Consider the following 23,611-nt stretch of genomic DNA (forward strand, 5'->3'; position numbering starts at 1 on the left):
ACAAGCTTACCGCAGCTGACATCTCAAATTAAAAAGTCATTATCTGGAACTCACGAAGGACTCTGACTTCTCAATGTGGATGTAGCTTGCAGCAGGAATAGATGGATGAGTACTCCATCGGATCAGCAGCTTCTTTCTAAGTTAGTAGGTTCACATGATTAAGTGAAAATGCAATGAATGTATATAGCATTATCCAGCTAGGTTCACATAATAACACGACGTCTGCTGAAAATATGTAAATATCCAGAATTAATATAAAAACATCCACAGAACATTTTCTTAACCTCATGGTGATTTCCTCAGAAGTGTCTACCATAGGGAACACTGAGATGTCTCATTACCTAACTAGGAGATAGTTGTTTTAATTAACTATTACATCCAAAATGAATCCTGCAGTTCATAAGAAAACCTTGTTTAAATGAAATTAAACTAAATCAATAATATTAAACAATGATAGGTATATATTTATGCTATAGATAGGGCTGATGATAATAATAATAATAATAATAATAATAATAATAATAATAATAATAATAATAATAATAATAATAACAACTTCAGTTACAGTTATCAGCTAAATATATTTAAAATCTAATTATACCCAAATATTAGTAATTAAAGCAATCCTTACCTGTACAATTAAATGTATTTATTGAATTCATGCTTATACGCATCTGTGTCAACTATGAGGGACAACTATGGTGTGGATTTATAATGTAGATATATAACTTAAAACTAATAAGTAATAATCATATATGTTGATTATATGTTTTTTCTATAATGCATATTATATGATTATTTTGTCATGGTCATAGAAACAGTTGATGAAATAATTAAGGTTGGGAATTTCCTTTAAGATATAACTGCTTTATATAGACATAACCCGCTTGCTGTTCACTACACACTTCTGTGGAAATTGCTGGGAGGTAATTAAAACACTTTAAATAGATATTATATATACATTTAGGATTTTTACACATTGTCAATCACAGAACAGTATGTTTTATGAATTCATCTTGCGCATAGTGCAAAAACTTAAAACCCTATCAATTACTGAGATATATTTTCATTTATTTCCATATATTGAAAAGTCAGAGTCCCTGCAGGGAAAATTAATCTCCTATCTGTAAATTCAGTTCCTTGGTCTTCGGCAGGGGCAAACTCAGGAGTTGTACTGAAAGGGGAGCCAGATATACGTGTATATTACTGCCAGCAGTGGTTGTGGAGAGGTGGGAGAAGCAGGAGCATCACTGCTGGAGTGACTTGTCATCATGGGACCAGCAGCAGTGAAGTACTGTATGAGCTTGAGGGGAAGATCAGAGGCATCACTGCCAGGCCACTTAACTTGTCAGTCTGTGATCAGAGGTGGTGGTGAAGCGGGTGACACAATGAAGGTCAAAGTTTATCACTAGCAGCCATTACTGTGGGCTTCCCCATCTCCTGTTTCCCACACCCCCCTTTTGTCCCCAAACTTTGCACAATAAACACAGACCAGTGATCATGATCTCCCCCCTGCAATTGTGATCCCAACTCCACACTTTGCATACCTCCCAACATAACCCATTTCAGGAGGGACAAAATGCTCCAATCCTGGACTTCCTTGCTAGTGACAGTGCAGAGGAGGGACTGCACCACTGTACACAATTCAAATAGGGGAGCTACACCTGTCAGTGAGTCCTGGACTGTGGTGTTTGGGTGGTAGATGTAAGGTGGTTTTCCTGCTCACTGAAAACTCCTTGAAGAAGATGAAATGCGTTGGACATACATACAAAGACTGATTAAACGCCAGTGTATCCTGCACCCGCACCTGCTACGGTGAGAGCCCGGAAGACCTTGCAGCTGAACGGGAGCCAGACCCGGAAGTCGTCTGCGACCAGACCAATCGTGAGGTAGGGTAAGTAGGAGGCTGGTAGCGTGAAGTGAGGCAGGAGGCATCCCAGGCAGGTTGGACGCGGCGCACACGCCAACAGTGGTGGCCAGAGTAATGTGTTTTCACCCTCTATAGCGTGCAGCCACCGGGGGTAAGCCGTGGTCACAGCACGCTGTGTTTCCACACGCGTGGGGTGCCCAGACAGCCCGGAGGCATGCGAACACTGGCATACCCTAAACTGCACCATCCACTCACTCCTCCGAAAAGCAACACACCACCACCGGCTTTAAAAAAAGGTACCTGAAGACCACTGCATATATATCTCATTAGAGGCACGCTGCACTCAGATACATTTTTTAGACTGTGCAAAGACTTAACCTTTTTTCCCCTTTGGGAAAAATTGGACATACTTAATCCTACAAGTAACATATCAGAGATCGTTTTCCCTCATTTGGCAAGACAGGCTGAGAGCCTAGTGTGCAATTTTGGGGACACTGTGCTGTAAGATCTGCAGAGACCAGGGCTGTTCACCATTGTAAAATACAGCTGATTGTACTGTACATCAGTGTATGCAACAACCCCCTTATATCTGAGTAAAATTGTTGAAAGTCACTTGAAAGGAAAAGGGGGAGGGGGATGGTGACCGGTGCACAGGTAAGTATTGCAAAAGATAATAAAGTATGATAGTATTGAATTTCCACAATAACTGTTGTATATAAGGAGGGATCGTGTTCCCTTTGTCGATTTAAGGCGTGGAGGTGCACCCAAGAGAGTGGCTATAGTTGCAAAGAAAGGAGACGAAAAGACTCTCTATTTTTTGGGGCACTCTTTGACTCAGATTACGCGTAGTAATCTATACGTACATAAGTTCAGTCAGTATATTGAGTAGATATGTTGGCGAGGTACACACTATCTCACCTGTCACTTTTAATGGTAGACTCACAGATTGAGTCCTCTCTTTGTGAGAGTGGAAGTCTGCAATCGGTTGGGAGCAGTACCTGTATTTGGACGGTCCCTGTAGGTTGTGGTTTCTAGTTAACAACGTGTAGGGGAGAGGTGGGGACCCTGAGTAGGGTTCCCAAAAATTCCCCTGGTTTAAGTGAGTTTACTAAAATATAGCTTTTAATCAATACATTAAAAAATTGGACTAGACAGACATATAACTAGACTTGGACACACATACATTAAAAATGACATAAAAAAGAAAAAGCAGTATACGTTTGTTAAAGCTCCGTGGGTTATGGCCTGATACCGTCAATTCTCTATAGATTCCGAGAAGAGGGTTTAGGTTGATTAGTATCAAACTGACAAATTGAACGTGTACAGACAAATGATTTCACAAAGTATCTCCCAATAGTCTATTCAAGACAGAGTAACGTATATCTTGGGTTCTTTACTAAACGATCTTATTATATTTATTTATTCAACATTTGTTTCGCAATATATTTATTTATTCAACATTTGTTCTGCAACACAGGTTATTTGGAGGAAAGAGGGTCCAGTGATCATATATGTCTCCAGGGAACTCCCCTGGAACAAATGATCCTGTTTACCACGGAGGACGTATACATGCAGGATTCACTGTCCTGATACAGATGTTGGGGTCACATTAAAAAGTGGAGTTTACACAATATTTCAAGATAATGCCAATCTACCTGCAGTCTATGGTGCTCTCACACTTATAGCACCAAGTGTCTGGTATTGGCATTTATCATGTCACATTTAATTGTGCAGCAGATCAATAGTGTAATTACAGCTGTAATATATCCCTGGGGTATTAGTATAGGGTTGCCAGGGTGTTCCTCTGGTTCCCGTGTGGGTTTACTGATAAACTCTAGGTAGCGAGAGGCAAGCTAAGGAGAATGAGGGAGAGCAGTCTGAGGATCCCTGTCAGGGTAGTATGTGGTGTTCCCAGACCTACTTTATATACCCTTGACAGATAGATAGTGAGATCTGGTCAGATTGAGGAAAGTCCCCCTTCCTGTCTGGCAGGTCCCTCTAATCCTATGGTCAGCTGCCACTATGTAATTTAGTAGGCTTTATGGGTATTGTGGGGGAGCACCGCCCCTCAGGATCTCAGAGAAATGATAGTTGGCTCTGGGGGCCCTTGGGTGACAGGGGGCTGCTGCCCAGCTTTGTATACCATGTGGTCAGAGTGGAATTGCTACATAGGTTTGTCTGAAGAGGTCCCCCTTCTTCAACAAATGCTTTCGACATTGCTGACAGGCTGCCACCAGTTTTAATTTCGGTGGGCCCCTTAGGTATTGCGGGTGAGTGGGCCTGTGTGCACGGCAAGGGGTTTCCTAATGTAGGAGCCAGTAAGCGGGGGTACTGCTGCCCGGTACTGTCCCTATGTCCCCCTGTTTAGAAGAATTCCAGTGCAGGGAGGTACTTAGGGATAGGTCCTGGGTGAGTGGCCCCAGAAATGATGAGATGGTCAGATAGAGCAGGGGAGATAGTGCTGGTTAGTATGCTGCTGTCCTCCACTTGTAGCTGGCTACAGAGGTGGGGGATGAGCGTAACTATAAAGGTTAATCCAGCAGAGATAGAAAGTGGTTGAGAAAAATAGATAGGATTGATAGTCCCCTGAGGGTGACTGATAATACAGTTACTGTATATGTGTGAATTGAGTAGGAGACCAATCATCCACACATAAATAGTGTCACTACTGAGTGTTCAGAGGGAACAGATATGCTGGGGGAAATCCCCAGAGATGCGTCGGTGCGTTTGCGGCAGCCAGACAGCTGTACCGCTGAGTATTATAGGATTGATTGTCCCATAAGGGTGACTGATAATACAGTTATATGTGTGATTTGAGTAGGAGACCACACACATATATAGAGTCACTACTGAGTGTTCAGAGGGAACAGATATGCTGGGGGAAATCCCCAGAGATGCGTCGGTGCGCTTGTGGCACCCAGACAGCTGTACCGCTGAGTATTATAGGATTGATGGTCCCCTGAGGGTGACTGATAATACAGTTATATGTGTGACTTGAGTAGGAGACCAATCATCCACACATAAATAGTGTCACTACTGAGTGTTCAGAGGGAACAGATATGCTGGGGGAATCCCCAGAGATGCGTTGGTGCACTTGTGGCACCCAGACAGCTGTACCGCTGAGTATTCAGAGGAGAGCGGTGTAATGGGGAAATCCCTAGGAACGCGCCGGTGCTCTCGTGGCACCTTGACAAATTAGCGCGATTAGCTGGCTATTGCTGTGTGAGGGGATACCTTGTAAAGAGCTAGTGCGCTTGTAGCGTCCGGGCCAGTCAGTCTGTGTGGTTTGCCGCCGATTATAGTGAGAGGAAGGGAGATAAATTTGAGCACGCTGGTGCACTCGTAGCACCCGGACAGATCTGGTATCTCCCTTCCTCTCACTATAATCGGTGGCAAACCACACAGACTGGCCCGGACGCTACAAGCACACTAGCGCTTTACAAGGTATCCCCTCACACAGCAATATCCAGCTAATCGCGCTAATTTGTCAAGGTGCCACGAGTGCACCGGCGCGTTCCTAGGGATTTCCGCATTACACCGGTCTCCTCTGAATACTCAGCGGTACAGCTGTCTGGGTGCCACAAGCGCACCAACGCATCTCTGGGGATTCCCCCAGCATATCTGTTCCCTCTGAACACTCAGTAGTGACACTATTTATGTGTGGATGATTGGTCTCCTACTCAAGTCACACATATAACTGTATTATCAGTCACCCTCAGGGGACCATCAATCCTATAATACTCAGCGGTACAGCTGTCTGGGTGCCACAAGCGCACCGACGCATCTCTGGGGATTTCCCCCAGCATATCTGTTCCCTCTGAACACTCAGTAGTGACTCTATATATGTGTGGTCTCCTACTCAAATCACACATATAACTGTATTATCAGTCACCCTTAGGGGACTATCAATCCTATCTATTTTTCTCAACCACTTTCTATCTCTGCTGGATTAACCTTTATAGTACCGCTCATCCCCCACCTCTGTAGCCAGCTACAAGTGGAGGACAGCAGCATACTAACCAGCACTATCTCCCCTGCTCTATCTGACCATCTCATCATTTCTGGGGCCACTCACCCAGGACCTATCCCTAAGTGCCTCCCTGCACTGGAATTCTTCTAAACAGGGGGACATAGGGACGGTACCGGGCAGCAGTATCCCCGCTTACTGGCTCCTACATTAGGAAACCCCTTGCCGTGCACACAGGCCCGCTCACCCGCAAAACCTAAGGGGCCCACCGAAATTAAAACTGGTGGCAGCCTGTCAGCAGTGTCGAAAGCATTTGTTGAAGAAGGGGGACCTCTTCAGACAAACCTATGTAGCAATTCCACTCTGACCACATGGTATACAAAGCTGGGCAGCAGCCGCCTGTCACCCAAGGGCCCCCAGAGCCAACTATCATTTCTCTGAGATCCCGAGGGGAGGTGCTCCCCCACAATACCCATAAAGCCCACTAAATTACATAGTGGCAGCTGACCATAGGATTAGAGGGACCTGCCAGACAGGAAGGGGGACTTTCCTCAGTCTGACCAGATCTCACTACCTATCTGTCAAGGGTATATAAAGTAGGTCTGGGAACACCACATACTACCCTGACAGGGATCCTCAGACTGCTCTACCTCTTTCTCCTTAGCTTGCCTCTCGCTACCTAGAGTTTATCAGTAAACCCACACGGGAACCAGAGGAACACCCTGGCAACCCTATACTAATACCCCAGGGATATATTACAGCTGTAATTACACTATTGATCTGCTGCACAATTAAATGTGACATGATAAATGCCAATACCAGACACTTGGTGCTATAAGTGTGAGAGCACCATAGACTGCAGGTAGATTGGCATTATCTTGAAATATTGTGTAAACTCCACTTTTTAATGTGACCCCAACATCTGTATCAGGACAGTGAATCCTGCATGTATACGTCCTCCGTGGTAAACAGGATCATTTGTTCCAGGGGAGTTCCCTGGAGACATATATGATCACTGGACCCTCTTTCTTACAAATAACCTGTGTTGCAGAACAAATGTTGAATAAATAAATATATTGCAAAACAAATGTTGAATAAATAAATATAATAAGATCATTTAGTAAAGAACCCAAGATATACGTTACTCTGTCTTGAATAGACTATTGGGAGATACTTTGTGAAATCATTTGTCTGTACACGTTCAATTTGTCAGTTTGATACTAATCAACCTAAACCCTCTTCTCGGAATCTATAGAGAGTTGACGGCATCAGGCCATAACCCACGGAGCTTTAACAAACGTATACTGCTTTTTCTTTTTTATGTCATTATTAATGTATGTGTGTCCAAGTCTAGTTATATGTCTGTCTAGTCCAATTTTTTAATGTATTGATTAAAAGCTATATTTTAGTAAACTCACTTAAACCAGGGGAATTTTTGGGAACCCTACTTAGGGTCCCCACCTCTCGCCTACACGTTGTTAACTAGAAACCACAACCTACAGGGACCGTCCAAATACAGGTACTGCTCCCAACCGCTTGCAGACCTCCACTCTCACAAAGGCCCTTATTCTAATTCGGACGGTACGGCCCGCGTGCGGCCGTACCGCCGATGTTTTTATTCTGCACATGCGCAGAGGTCAATCTGCGCATGTGCAGCCCCCTTCGCCGCAGACGTATTTCGTCCGCCGCAAAGGGGGCGTATAGGGGCGTGAGGGGCTTCATACCCTCATTTCCCTATGTGTACGCCCCGCGTTTCATGGGCGTTCCCATGCAAACGCGGGGCGTATGCATGGTAATGAGGGTATGACGCAACTCATGGGGGCGGAAAGCTGACGTCGCCGGATGTCAGCTCTCAGCCCCCATACAAGCTAGCACACGGACGATTGTCCGTGTGGTCTCAGCTTGCGGGAGCTGCCGGGGCGTGCGGACCTGCCTTCGATGGTCGACGACCATCGAATGCAGGGGGCAGCTCCCACCATGGTGGAGGCGTACGCCTCCACCATTTTTATGCGGATCGCCAGCCGTCCGTGTACGGACGGCCGTGGCGATCCGTGTCGGGGGCAGGGATTGGTTTGTGCGGCCAGAGCACCGTGTGCGGCTCTGGCCGCACCAACCAGAATAAGGGCCAAAGAGAGGACTCAATCTGTGAGTCTACCATTAAAAGTGACAGGTGAGATAGTGTGTATCTGAATCTGATTCTGATTCTGATTCTGATTCTGATTCTGTGTACCTCGCCAACTTATCTACTCAACATACTGACTGAACTTATGTATGTATAGATTACTACGCGTAATCTGAGTCAAAGAGAGCCCCCAAAAATAGAGTATTTTCGTCTCCTTTCTTTAAAATTGTTGAAACCCACAATTGTGTCAGACTTATCAGTACATAGGTACATTATTAATCAAGTCTGGACACACAGACCAGACACATAGGGATGGAGTGCAGCACAAATCAATTCTCTATGTGTTTTGGTGGTAGTTGGTGGAGCTCCACTATCTGAATTATGGCCTGTACTGCAGCCCTGCAACTGCCACTGTTACTGGCATGGTAGTCCAGGAACAGAGCATCATGTCCCTCCTGTAATGGGTCATGTTGGGAGGTATGCTTTGGAATAATGCAAAAAGAAGTGATTTTTGCTTCAAAGTTACCACACAAATATACATATACAGGTTGTTTTTAGTGGTCTATGAATGTAGCAGTGAAAATCTCTTTATCAGTGTACAGTATAAAATGACTTTTCAGTGCTTCCTCCTATTCTTAAAAGGGCTTACCAGGGAGAAATTTGAGATTTCTCTGGTTGTGGCCCAGCATCATGACAAAAACATCCCATACACTAGCTTGGGAAGAGCGATTCATAGAAGCATAAAAAGCTCAGCTTTCCATTTCACTTTTCAAAAAAAAAGTTTGTTATCTCAGGATGGTGCAAGGAGGCTGCTGAGTGGAGATAAGCAGACAAGACTGATGTCACCCTCCCTCCTCCAAGTATTCTCCACCCTCTTCTCTGATGTGGCCAGTTAGAGAAGCATCAGTGGAAAGTAGAAGACAAAAAACTTCACATTCGACGTGCATAATTTGCCAGCCTGGGTCACCTCAGACTCTATGGTGATCAAACATATGCATATGCCAGGTTATCTGTTTGCCAACTACCCACTGCCATGCCTCCATGGCTGCCTTGCTCTGCACTCCAGTGTCAGAATCATGCAGCCTGGGAAACAGAATCCCAATACAGAAGCAAAGTTCCCTTCTGTAACTGAGAGATGTAGAATCACCACCCCAGTATTACAGCATACATGCTGTGGGTCAAAAGCAGTATTCTATAGTTGGGCTCAGTGGCGTTCCGCGCTTCCCGTGGTGGCGGGGAGGCGCTGAGAGTGTGTGGGTGCCGGGGGGCTGCTGGAATATAGTAACGCCACTGTTCAGCAAGTGGTAAGGAGTTTGGGGGACATGGTGGCACACCTGGTCAGGGCTGCTGTCTGTCTTCTGCCTGTGCCCCCCCCCCCCCCCCAGCCATTACCTGCCGCCGGCGCTCCTGGCTGCTCGGGTCCCAGCTACTGATGCTTATGAGAGGTGACACTCGGAAAATGGCTGCCCCCGTACAGCAGACCATTTTCAAGGTTGCTAGAGGAGGCTGCTGCCTCCTTAAAAATGGTCTGCTGTATGGGAGCAGCCATTTTCCGAGTGACACCTCTCATCAGCAGTAGCCGGGAGAGCCTGGACTCGCGCAGACAGGAGCGCCGGCAGCAGGACTCAGAGGTAAGGGGGGGGGGGGGGGTACACTGGTTGGACTATACTTTACACAATGTTCTACTAATATTTGCTTCACATAGATCCCTCTCCACTACAACCAGAATTAAAAATTCAGTCACCTGCCTCCTAATTATAAAAAGAGAATAAAGTCCTCCATAGCTTGGTGCTAAGTAAATTCTTAGGATCAGTTATGTTGTGGTGTACAGTTGTTTCGGATTGTCCACATGTTTTATGATTGGCAGCCACTAGCACTGTTTTTTCCTATCACTTTGACCATAAATAATTTGATATGGTCCTGGACCAACAACCCACGGCACCCCCTACAAGAGCCTCACTGCACCCCAGGGTGCATAGGCTTACAGCATGGGAACCACTGCCCATAGCAACCATTCAGATTCTATTATCTTTTAGAAGGTGCTAAATAAATATGAAGTAGAATATGATTGGTTGCTATGGGCAACATCCCATCTTCAATAAAACTCTCATCTTAGTAAATTGACCCCCCTGTGTTCTCAAAAGTATCCTAAAACAAGCTGATTATGGCTTAATCAGATTTGGTTAATTGGAAACATACCAGATATAGTATATGCAAACAACTGCCATTGTGAAAGCAAGTATTCTCTAGCAAATATAATTAGGTATGGAGAAAAATAACGTTTATTATATATACAGAAATTATATTAATCACTGGCAACTGAAGACAAATCTTCCCGTGTGAGATCAAAATAGCCACAGCTGTGCTATTGTATAGGCACCTTGCGCATTTTCACTATCAGGCTACGTACCCACAGTGTCTAAAATGTAGTTTAGACTGAATTATATACCGTATTGCAGGTTATAAAGAACATAAACCACATTGTGCTCATGAAATAAAAGTAATGTGTAGTATGGTAATATACTATATTATTATGTTATATGTCGCTGCAATACAGACTCTGCATTTCTTACATGTGTACGTGTGTGTGTATCAATAAAGTTGCGTCTGTAGTATAGGTTAATGTGTGCGCAGCGTATATCATTGTTTTGCATAGGCCTCACTCAAGTCGCAATATAGCTGCCATAGGGTAAAAGCAATGTCCTTCCTTCAGTCATGCAGAAATATCAGATGAAGTCCCAAGATTAGAAGGCTGCCATTGGATGATTCTGTTCTTTTAGATTCCTTAGTCATCTCTATATCATTCCTTTATCTGATCCTCCAATAAGAAGCTTGGTAACTTAAACAGGGTCAGGCCTTTCAGACTGCAGCATTTCTGGGTTGGTCCTTGGTTCAACCCTGATTGTGACCAGGGTTGAGAACCCAGATCAAATAACCTGAGTTGACCCTTTTTTACACCAAGCCAGGACCGGGGATGCCCCAGTGTTATCCCATTTCACAGTCTCATTGTGGTTCAAATTCCAGTTACATCAAATGAACATATAATTGAATAATTACATGTATATAATGCAGGGCCGTCTTAACATTAGGAAGGGCCCCTGGGCAACCTAGTTCACTGGACCCCCCCCCCCCCCCAATTAGTTTGCCCAGGAGCCCACAGTCACCTCCCCAACCCTCACCTCTCTGGCTCCGTGCGGCAGCCAGTCAGCTTCCGGCGGCCGGGGATCTGATCATCTTCGCTGGGGGATCCGGGCAGCGGGATCAGGGCAGCGGCGGTAGCTAGGAGCCTGCCCTGAAGTGGCAAAGCGCTATTAACTGGCGGGGCGGGAAGCGCTGTTGCATTTGAAAAGACTGGCCAGACGCTGATTGGCTGAATTCAGCCAATCAGCGTTCGGCCAGTCTTTTCAAATACAGCAGCGCTTCCCGCCCCACCGGCAAATAGCGCTAATGGGAAAGATGGTGGCCGGGTGGCGGGGATCCGACCATCCTCGCTGGGGAAGGGGATCAGGGCGGCGGTGGCGGTAGCTAGGAGCCCGAAGCGGCGAAGCACTATTTGTCGGCGGGGGCGGGAAGCGCTGTTGAATTTGAAAAGACTGGCCGGATGCTGATTGGCTGAATTCAGCCAATCAGCATTCAGCCAGTCATTTTAAATGCAGCAGCGCTTCTCGCCCCCCCTGCCGGCAAATAGCGCTTCGCCGCTTCGGGCTCCTAGCTACCGCCACCGATGCCCTGATCCCCCTGCCGGATCACCCAGTGAGTGTGATCAGAACCCCGGCACACGGACCCCCGAAATTAAATTCACTGCTAGCTAGGAGGTGAAGCGCTATTTGCCGGCGGGGTGGGAAGCCCTGTTGTTTTTTTCAAAGACTGGCCGGATGCTGATTTTCTGAATTCAGCCAATCAGCGTCCGGCCAGTCTATTCAAATGCAACAGCGCTTCCCGCCCCGCCGGCAAATAGAGCTTCGCCGAATCAGGCTTCTAGCTACCGCCACCGCCCTGATCCCCCTGCCCGGATCCCCCAGCAAGGGTGAGCGGATTCCCGGACCCCGGCCACCATCTTTCCCATTGGGCTGGGCCCCTAGGTCCTAGGGCCCCCGGGCAACTGCCCATCGTGCCCAATGGGAAAGACGGCACTGATATAATGTATATACTGTATAAATGTAGGTAAGATGTTTTGGATACAGTTGCATCATGTTCTATCACCATTGTTTTGATTAAGGCTGCAGTATGTTCCAACACAGAATCAATAGGAATAGATTGATTCAAAATGCTTTTTCAGTTAATAGTGAAAGTAGTCATATAGATCTGGAGGATGAGACTCTAGAAGGATTAATGAATAAATTGGAGCATGTACTCCTGAAAGAAAACCGGACCTGGTGGGAAATTGTTAGTCTAGAAAAGTATGTAGCTGCTAACATTATACCCAAAGGACTACAAATAGATAAAAAATCATCTTTCAATAATGGCTCCGCCATTTTTGAAAAGAGGTGGAAGGAGATTATTGATAACTGCTCCTTTGCTCTCATTGATTTAATCCTCACAGAGCGAAAAACAGAATTGAAAGATTTGGAAAAACATATACTTGAATACGAAAAATTAGTTAGCCCATTTACTGATATGGAAGACTATAGAGTCTTAGAAAAAAGAACTATAGAAAAAATCAAAAAGAACGAAAGAGAACTTATCCTCAAAAAATCCAAAAAATTTAGGAGAGACCATTTGGGACCACAAGATGAGGTTAGTTCAGTGATCCCCAAATCTAAAAATGAGGATTTTTTTACACCGAGACCTGTACCCCATACACCAGTATCCAAAAAAGGAAACTGGAAATTTGTTAAGTCTGTGAAAAAACAAAAAAGACCTTTCAAAATTCTAAAAGATCCTCCACAAAGAGCCCCTAAGAATCATCAGCATAAAGGGTTCAGAGATTATGATCAGGGGGAAAATTATAGTCCCATCCAAAAAGGACAATATAGGGCCCATCAAATGAATAATTACTACCGTGACCATGAAGATCCACCTCTGAACCAGCGGTCCCGCTGGCGGAGGGGACCACATGTTCACGATAGATTATATAATACCTATGTTCCTCCACATAATAGGAATCTTGATTATGGCCACAAACCCTCCTACTTCTCCCATAATAGGTTTGACAACCTGAGAGAAGATAGGCCCAACATTCCTTCCACTAGAGAGCATTTTTTAGAGAAAGGGAAGTTCAAAAGGGTGGACAAATGAGGAAGAAAAAATCTCTTGAAGCCCCTTACAATAAGCATCTGGGGTCACAATCAGGCCGCAAATGCCCACGTAAAAGAGGCAAAAGAGGCGGGAGGAAAAAACACAAAAAGAAGGGCCTTTTGAAAAATCACTGCCAAAATGAGGAAAATAGTGAGAAAGGGGTCAAAATCTTTAATTTAAGTTCGTATGTACTGAATGAAATAGAGCATAAAGTGCTTCTAAAAGGTATGAAATTCTGTCCGACTAACGACGTGAATCAATTTGATCTTTATGTCGACGTACAGAAGTTCATACGGAAACTCTCTATTAAGAGGTTCTTTGGTGAGACCAATGAGGATCCCGTTATATCTGATCCCTTCAAAAAGAAATCCACATTCAACCCTTCACATAGTAAGGGCTGCTTTGTGGAAACTTTCCAAAAGAGTGTTTTGGAGGATCTGAATAAAATCACAATGCTGCCCCCCAACCGCGTTAATAACATGTCCAAGTCTGAGCGGGAGTCGCTCATGTCCCTACAGAAAAATAGGGACATAGTTATTAAACCTGCGGACAAGGGGGGTGGCATTGTGATTATGGACATAGCCTCCTATAAAGAGGAAGCTTTGCGCCAATTAAATGATGGTGTAACATACAAAAAACTAAAAAGTGATCCATCTAACGGTATTTTCAAAACATACCAGGAATTGGTTGTTAAGTTTTTTGAAATGGGAACATTCAATAAAAATGTTAAAGAATTCCTCATAAATGAGAATTTTTCTGTGCCAGTCCTATACCTTTTACCAAAGGTTCATAAGAGTGCAGAGAAGCCGCCAGGTAGGCCTATTGTGGCAGCAACAAATGCTATTACAGCCAACCTGTCGGCCTATATTGACCACCAACTCCAACCTTTGGTGATTCGGGAAAAATCACATTTAAAAGATACAAAAGATGTTCTCAATCGTTTAACAGAAGTGGAATGGGGTCAAAATTATTATCTTATTACAGCGGATGTATCATCATTGTATACGATTATTTCACATAGTTTGGGAGTAGAAGCAATTAAGAAAACGTTACTTAACACTGATTTGGATAACAAAATGAGTCATTTTATTTTAGAAGGTATTTCTTTTATTTTAGAAAATAATTATTTTAATTTTGACGGTTGTTATTACAAGCAGGTGGTCGGTACCGCCATGGGCACCAGGTTCGCGCCCAGTTATGCCAATCTTTTCATGTCCAGATGGGAGGAGTCACATGTTTGGACAGGGCATGGCTGGAGCGCGGACCTGGTGCACTGGTGGCGGTACATTGACGACATTTTGTTCATTTGGCGGGGGAGTGAGAAGGATTTGCAGGAATTCTGCACTCATCTAAACAGGAATGATGCCAATATTGTATTAAGTTTTGACATTAGTCAAAAATCAGTAACGTTTCTTGATTTACAAATTGAAATAAAAAATGGTGGGATTGAAACCAGTACGTACAACAAACCCACTGATTGTAACACTTACATTCCTAAAACTAGTAATCATCATAAAATATGGTTAGAGAACATCCCTAAGGGACAATTCACTAGATTAAGACGGAATTGTTCATCAAAAATGAGATATGAAGAGCAGGCTGATGCTATGGTAGAGAAATTTGCCCATAAGGGCTATGATTCCAAAGAGCTCACAGTACTTGCTAATCGGATGGGAGAGGTGGATAGAAATGTTTTATTAGAAGATGCAAACAAAGAGAACCCTACTTCTAAAAAAGGCAGAAAAAACAATTATAATATAGCTTTTAACACAAGGTATAACAAGAGACATAAACATGTAGAAGGAGTCTTCAGAAAATATTGGGACATTTTGTTGAAGGATGATATACTAAAGAAGGTATTACCCTCAAAACCTGTTTTTATATATAAAAGGGCTCCCACAATTAAAGACCACCTTGTAACTAGTGCTTTACATATGGATGGTCGGAGGTTTTTGCCCAGAAACAAGGGATTTTACAGGTGTGGAGAGTGCAAAATGTGCAAATCATGCAAAAGTCCTGTTAATAAATATACCCAATTTAATGTTAATGGTAAAAAAATTGACATTAAAGATTTCATTACATGCCATACGAATTATGTGGTATATGTGATTATCTGCACGTGTGATCTTGCGTATATCGGCAAGACTAAACGCCCCGTGAAAACCAGATGGGCTGAACACGTGCGGAACATCACAAATGGGAATCCTAGTCACCCCTTTTCCATGCACTTCAAAGAGAAACATCAGTGTAGAACCAATGGCCTAAAAGCCTTTTGTGCTATTGCATGGATAGGGGAAAACTGGCGAACCAGAAACAGGGACATACGTTTAGCACAAACCGAAATGAGATTCATTTTTGATCTCAAAACCCTTGTCCCTGCTGGTTTAAATGTGGATTTTGAGCTTAGTTGGTTTTTGTGAGTTTTATAATCTGCATTATGTCTTCTGATTGATTTTTTCATATTTATTTTTATTTATTCTATATATATATATTTTTTGCCTTTTATCATATATATATTTTTTGTTTCTTTTGGCACATATTTTATATTATTATGAATTCATGTTTATTATGAATTTCGTGAATTATGTATTCATTTTATATATTGGTGTTGAAAGTACATCTCTGTTATCTGTATTATTCATTGTTTATGTTAACTCAACTGAATGATATTCGGGTATTGAAGAGATTTATCATAAACCCTTTTCAAATATGGCGGTTATATTAGCATATATGCAGGGAAGCCCTTTAGTAACATGGCGGATTCTGTCTCATCTTTTGAGATCGAGGGACCACTATTATTTAGGTATTTAAGAGATTCATCACAGCCCTTTTCAAATATGGTGGTTATATCAGCATTTATGCGGAGATGCCCTTTAGCAATATGGCGGATTCGGTCTCATCTTTTTAGATCGAGGGACTTCTATTAATGTTACACTAACCAACGGAGGTGACGCGCGAGGTGCTTCCAGACGCGCACTCCGTGTTATTAACCTATAATATTAATCAGTGTCCCGGTTTGTATAGTCATCCTGTATTGAACAGACCCGAGCGGATGCTTGCATACGTGATTTGTTTACAGCACGGGACCCTTTGTTCAGTGCACATACGATGTCCCGGCGGATGTTACATCATACCGCACTTCCGGGAACTGTGGTGTTATAACGCCGGCCTCTATACCAATATGACAGTCTGCTGGGAGATTACACACGGCGGTTGCTTTCACCAGCGCCGCCAGCAGATTTATCTCTACATTAGCAGCTACTGGTAAGAAAATTTTTTTTACTCTTTTGAATTATATTCTGCAGGATTTAGGTGTCACATACGTTATATACATATGTATTTTTATTTTTAGACACGGTATTTGAAAAAGGCACCGCAGCGTGCCGAAACGCGTCATCAAGTGTCTTATTTTAAAATTTAGCTGGGGGATTATTATCCATATATATCGTGCCATTCCTGTCTATACCCGGGTCACATCCAGTTTGGTATTCGATTTGTCTTGGAAAATCCCTGTGAGCTGCTGTTTCGTTTTAATAAAGTTGTTTTTATTGAAATCGGAGTATTGTGACATCGTAGTGAAAAGATACCTTTATGGGAGTCCACACAGCCTAATGAATGTAAGCTTAGATGTAAGCATCATTTCATATCTGCACGGTTGAGGTGGTCCATTATAAACCTCGGGGACGTTTGGAACCTTTTTGTTTGGCATACACCATTTCCATATGCCCTGCACGGTTTAAAGGAAAATTCACCATTATTTATCCTGTGGGACATTAACACATTGTTCTTTCTCCTCCCCTCTATACATTATCGAGTGTGAGAGAAGATTTGGACACATCAAAAGAACTTCTTGGAACCATCCTTTAGCGCAAGTGGGACTATTCTTGTTTTTTGGCTATTGTTGTTGGTGGTTAGGTGACCTCCATTATAGACCCCTGCTGCAAATAAGTATACAGCGCCTCAGTTGAACATCTTTTTCTTCTTTATGTCTAAAGTATAGTTAACTCCATTTACAGGTTATTCCTGTTTTTGCCATACTACCTCTAGCATTGCCCTCATTGATAAATGTTTTAGCACAGTGATTTTTGTATGAGAAACTAAGGGGGTGGTTCAGGCTTCTTTAATGGACAATACCATGTGCACTACAGGTGGGGAAGATGTAACATGTGCAGAGAGAGTTACATTTGGGTGAGTTATTTTGTTTCTGTGCAGAATAAATACTGGATCCTTTATTTTTACACTACAATTAAGATTTCAATTTGAACAGGTATGGAGCCCAACCAAATCTAAATCTCTCTGCACATGTTACATCTGCCCCACCTGCAGTGCACATGGTTTTGTCCATTAAAGAACATGTTTGCTTTTACAAACCAACCTAAATCAACCCCTAAGTGCACACACGTCTGTGTGCATATGGGTAACATGTATTTTATTCTTTTTAGCTTGTAGAACTTTCTTGTTTATTGGTTTTCAGACATAAGATCTGATTGCAGGAAAACTATTACAATACACATGTTCTTATGATGGTTAATATTTTTTTTAAGCAAATTATACAAATCTAACGAGAAGCTAATAAGCAGGTTACAACCCATTCCTTCAGTGGCTTGTCTAATGTAAGCATGCAAAGATATCCACTCTGTTTGCTTCATGGAGAATATTGGTTTTGAAGTAGTGCCAATCTTAGATGTATTGTAAGAGTGGAATTCCGCCATAAACCTGATGAAAGAACTGTTGCATATCACCTGTGAGGACAGAATATTATTTGGCCAACACAGCAATGGAATCATAACTACAGCCAAACATGGAAGGAAGCCCAGCTAATGAGCTTCTGGAACGTAGTCAATTAAGGTACAGTGCTAGGATAAATACTGAAGAATCCGGCTGCTCAAAAAATGTATCTCTCACACAGAGGTGATACAGATAATATACTGTAATATAAAGCAGGTACACCATGTTCTGCATACTATATTTTACCATTCATACTCTTATACAGTGGTATTTTGGTTTAGATCATCATGGTATTATGCTCTTTCAGTTACCTGCTAAATAGAAAAGGTGATGCACGCAACTGCTGGCTTATACACCTACTAGGGGTATACAGTATGACAATGCTGAAAGCAGTCATTTATAATGCAGGAATTACAGTATTTATTGAAATGAACAGGGTGCATTAAGAAAAACTAGGCTGTTTCAATTTTGCAATTAAATTGGAACTCTGCCATGTCCTTTTCTATCTCACTCACTTCCCATTTAGGACAATATAACAATTTACATACCATAGGACCTTGATCACCCTTTGGACCCTGAAATGAAAACAAAACAAATAAATATAATTTTAATTCATGTCTCACAAACTTCCATCTTTTATAACTATAAGAGGGGTTTATGGTCCCTTAACGAGCTGCAAAAATGAATGTATACTATACTGTATACCATCTCTGCAAATTTACAGTATAGTACTACATATATGTGCATACCTCCCAACATGACCCTCTCCAGGAGGGACACAATGCTCTGCTTCCAGACTTTCCTCTTAATTTAGGATTGCCATCACCTGTGGTGACGCACCTTTCTTATTAGTTAACCTGTTCAAAAACAGGTGATGGCAATCATACATTAAGAATAAAAGTCCAGAAGCAGAGCATCTTGTCCCTCCTGGCATGGGTCATGTTGGGAGGTATGTATGTGACTTATAGGGCCTGATATAATGTGGGGCTGATGTTTTTTTTCAAAGTTGCCATCATTTATAAGGCATGGAATCCAGTTGGTCAAGAATTTCTTTTATGCAAAAAAAAAAAAAAAAACAGGACTTTAACACAATCTGTTGCCTAACACTAATCTGGACTGTTGTTTTTTTCTCCATTCGAAAAATGATCCATGTTTGTGCAAAAACACAAAAGGATCTGAGAAAATTCATGTATTTCTGCAATCCTTGTTGCAAAAACGGGTACATTATTGGGGATTTTTTTATGCCAGCCTCAGAGCAGGTGAAAAAAAAATCCCTGAAAATGAAGCAAAGTAAATTACTGCATAATTATGTCATTACTTAGATAGTGCTATTTGTGTATGTTGTATAGGGACAGACATGTTGCAATGAAAGGCACCTTATAGAGGGATTATACAAGGAGTTTGGGCAGTTTTGCTGGTGTTACAGACTATATATACTGTAAGAAGTCATATACAGATGGAGCCAGCCTCCCTCTTGCTGGTGAATCACCAGATTGTCTCGAGGCGCTCCATCTGACTGAGACGCGTGTGCGTCTCACATGCACGCGCGTCTCAGTTTCCGGGCGGCGGGGCGACGGGAACCCTGTCCGTCTCCGCTTCAGGGAGATGGACAGGGTTTACAGGGTTAGGCGGGCGAGTGGGGAGGCGGTGGGGACCCGGGGGGAGGCGCCGTCGGAAGGGGACGTGCGCGCATCTCGTGCGCGCGTGTCCCCTTTCGCAGATCAGATGGCGGCTGGTGGGGGATGGCGGATGGCGAATCTTCCGCCATCCCCTGCAAGAGCGAGGCCGGCTCCATCTGTAGGTCTCTACCATGCAATACTTATTGCAGTATAATATAGTTAATTAATGGTATGAAACTTTATATTTATTGTGACTATTATTATTAATATTATTATTATAAAAAGGTGATTTAAGTATGGACAGCCTGTATTTCAGTACATGATACACCTGTCCTTATATGTTTTGGCCAGATAATAGAAATGTAGAAGTACTCTGCTTTATTTACAAAAAAGCCTAATACTACATTGCCACTGTAACATCTGTCACTGAATCTGTAATGTTTCTCTAACAGTCTGTCATTGCAAAAGTGCTCAGCATGATTTATGTAAGACTGTAAGCGGGCTATAGCAGAACTGCCAATCATATTGGAAAAATTGGGAATCTTTAAAAAGTGCTCATTTAAATGGCTGCAAGGGAAGTGTGCTATGATCTCAACATTAATTTTCTACACAGTTAGAAAAACTATCTTCAGGGTAAAAAAAAATCATACAATAAAAAATGTAATTAAAAATACCTGCAAATGGAATATTGCCGTTCGTAATAACTGAGATCTTCTAGCCTTAATGCCTTGTTGGAGAAAGCTTTTAACACCTGTGCTGTGAAGCATGGGGGAATACATTAACCATATCCAATGATGTGGCTGGGGGCTCTTACCAGCCATGCTTGGTGCAGTGGATGGGTCTGAGGAATAGTAAGTAATACAAGCCTTTGGCTTGAATCACATTCAATCAGAAGTGGTAAAATGAAGCCAATTAGAAGTTTGTTTACACAATGATTTTTTTGCGTACATTTTTGGCATTGGGATTATATCCATTTTAGTGAAAAAAAATGTAATGCTTATCACTACTGTACATTTGGAGATAAGTAAACTATGATTCCTTGAGGTGGTTTAATGTCAAATCAAAGCTCTTGAACTGAATTTGCCTTATCAGACTTGTTCAGTTCAGGTAAGATGGGAGCTACACAGAGGCAAAACTCTTGGAGGCAATGGAGTCAACTGCCGTTGGGCTCCTGATCCCAAGGGGGCACCTTTCCGCTGCTGCAAGTTTAAATCCATTAATTGAAAGCCATTGGTATTGCTTCTGTGTTCAGAAATATATATGTGCTCTCTATCTCTCTATATTTTTATATAAGATTGTGTGCGTACACCATACACGGTAAGGATCACTTATCTTTATAACTGTCCTCATTCTTGCTGTGATCACAGATAGATGAATGGTTCTGTGGTTTAACAGAAGAGAGGGCCTGTGTGCAGACTCCATGCAGGCCTCGTCCTGCAGTAGACTCGCGTTGCGCCAGAGTCCACTGTGCATGTCTGGAAACTTGGTGCCTGCCATGTTACCGGGGACTAATCTCTACTGCACAGGAGAAAATCACAGGGAAAATGTCCACTGTGTCATTTTCCGGGTCATTTCTTCAGCAGCTGAATTGGCAATATGGGATTTTGGAGAGCTAAGTAAAGAAATATGGGTGCATGGTGTGCAATCTGAGCCCCCCTGGACCCAGGGGCTTAAGAATACTGCACCCAATATATATACTCCAATGGATCAAGGGTGGAAGTGTGTGTACATACTGTACCATTCATTTTTTTGTTTCTTAAGATTATTATGTTAATATATGATTTATTGTAGAACCTTGAAATGAAAGTATACAACTGTGAACAATAAAAGCAACATAAACAAATATGTGATGATTAGCATTATATATATATATATATATATATATATCCCCAGTATTCCAACTCGCGCTATACAGTAGTTTTCAAATTTGATTTTAAATATTTGGCAGCCTCACCACTCGGTTCCCTGAGGGGTAGGGAACAGACAAAACCCAATATTTCTACCCAATAGTGGTATGGCGCCTGATTTTAGAATATTAATGTCAAAATACAGTTTAAAAGGTCCACATCCAATGAAGCGACAAGATGATATCTTCCGATATTTGTTTATTAGTCTTCACAGGATTATCGAGAATAAAAAACCGCATGTAGAGAAATCCCAACGCGTTTCATCTCACAGAGACTTCATCAGGGGAATATAACAGTCTTACGGTTATAATTGTGTTATGTGCATAAAGTTGAAAACTTCTTTAAGTGGTCACTTCTTTCACACTCTTTTCACGTGCAGTGAAATTTGTTTCCTATTTATCCACTATAACTGTTTATCCAATACGACTGTATATAGCGACATAGTGATAGCTGATATAGTGATGGCAGTATGCTGCCTAAAATGTAATTGGTTCAGGTATTTCAGATAGCCTCCTCTGATATGGGATTTAGTAGCTGAACCTATGATATGGATAAAAATTCATCCGGTGATAAAAATATATAGGATCTCCCAAGTCACTTCTGGTCTCTCCAGAGAATATATATATATATATATATATATATATATATATATATATATATATACAGGCTGCTGATCCCACTGGTCCTGTGCCCTGCTGTGTGATATGTACACCTGAAGAAGGTCCGTGAAAGGACCGAAACGTTGTAAATCCCTGATGCCTGAATAAAAAACTGCTTTGATGTAAGCCCTGGTGAGTGCCTCTTCAAAAATTATATATATATACACTGTGTATATATATATATACACACATACATTTAGAATAAAGAATTGTATTTCCCAGACAACAATGAGATGAAATGAACTTGTTTTTGTGTAAATAAGATAATAAGATGAGCATATCCTTTGGTATAGAATAATAACTTAAATGAATTAAGATTAAATACATACCGGAGGGCCAGGTGGTCCAGAGGTAACAGCAGAAGCAGTGCCCTTGAATAAGAAAAAATGAAAATGGTACTGTATACAGAACAATTGTTGTTATTATGTTGTTACCAAGCATATCAGAAGATCCCAGGGGGAAATTTACTAAGATGGGAGTTATATTTCACATGGGATGTTGCTATGGGCAACCAATCAGATCCTGTCTATTATCTTCTAGAGGGTGCTAAATAAATAAGAAGTAGATGATGATTGGTTGCCTATGGCAACATCCCATATGAAATAGAACTCCCATCTTAGCAAATTTCCCCCTACAAATCTAATGTACATACAGCTTAATTAAAATTTGGAAACAGGTCAATTTGTCCAGATGTATGTAGCTTAAAAAAAGTGATAAAATGGAGAGCGATAAACAGCCAGCCAATCAGCTTCTAGCTGTCATGTTACAGGCTGAGGGCCAGATTCTCTAAGCTTCAAAAGTGATAAAATGGAGAGTGATAAACAGCCAGCCAATCAGCTCTTACCTGCCATGTCACAGACTGTGTTTGAAAAACGTCAGGCAGGAGCTGATTGGCTGGCTGTTTATCACTCTCCATTTTATCACTTTTAAAGCTTAGAGATTCTTGCCCTAGATTTGAAAAATGACAGGTAGGAGCTGTCTGGCTGGTTGTTTATTACTCTCCACTCTATCACTTTTTGAAGCTTGATACGAGAGAAAAACAATAAATTGGCACAGGGTTCTCACAGTCCATTGTAGAGTAGCGCAGTTGGATGAATACCCAAGCTGACATATGCATATTTTCTCACTTGTGAATCTGTGAGAAATCACATCATGATGTGCATCCACCTCTGAATAAGGTCCAATATGACCCAACTGTGTATACATTTTTTCCACATTATCATAAATATCGGATTTTTAAACTTCCCAATAATTGTTGCTTTTGACAAATGGAGTTCTAACAGCAATACAAATGAGTGAAAAAGCAGTCTTGTTTAGAATGAATTACTATTACTAGATGGTCGCTGATGAAAAGGAGATACTGCCGGGGAATAGCCGCAGGGGGTAACAGCTGATCACTGGAAGCCGCAGGGGGAAGCCACTGGTTGAAGGAGCATGTTCCTGCAACCAGCAACCATTGCAAGGCTGGTTGTTGAAGTGCGCTACCGGTGACAGTCACCCC

At 42.3% G+C, this 23,611-nt stretch overlaps 1 protein-coding gene across 1 annotated transcript in view; it reads right to left on the reverse strand.

Annotated features, from left to right (window-relative positions):
- LOC146062953 (uncharacterized) overlaps positions 1–23,611 on the reverse strand; it is a 366,150-nt gene that overhangs the window by 98,550 nt on the left and 243,989 nt on the right. The window contains exons 25-26 of the mRNA XM_083174963.1: positions 22,440–22,481; positions 18,474–18,500 (exon numbers count right to left, since the gene is read on the reverse strand). Of these exons, the coding sequence (XP_083031089.1) occupies positions 18,474–18,500; positions 22,440–22,481 (69 nt within the window). The remainder of the gene's footprint in view (positions 1–18,473; positions 18,501–22,439; positions 22,482–23,611) is intronic.

This window comes from Crinia signifera, chromosome 3 (assembly GCF_055691185.1).
Source record: "Crinia signifera chromosome 3, ASM5569118v1, whole genome shotgun sequence".
NCBI lineage: Eukaryota > Metazoa > Chordata > Amphibia > Anura > Myobatrachidae > Crinia > Crinia signifera.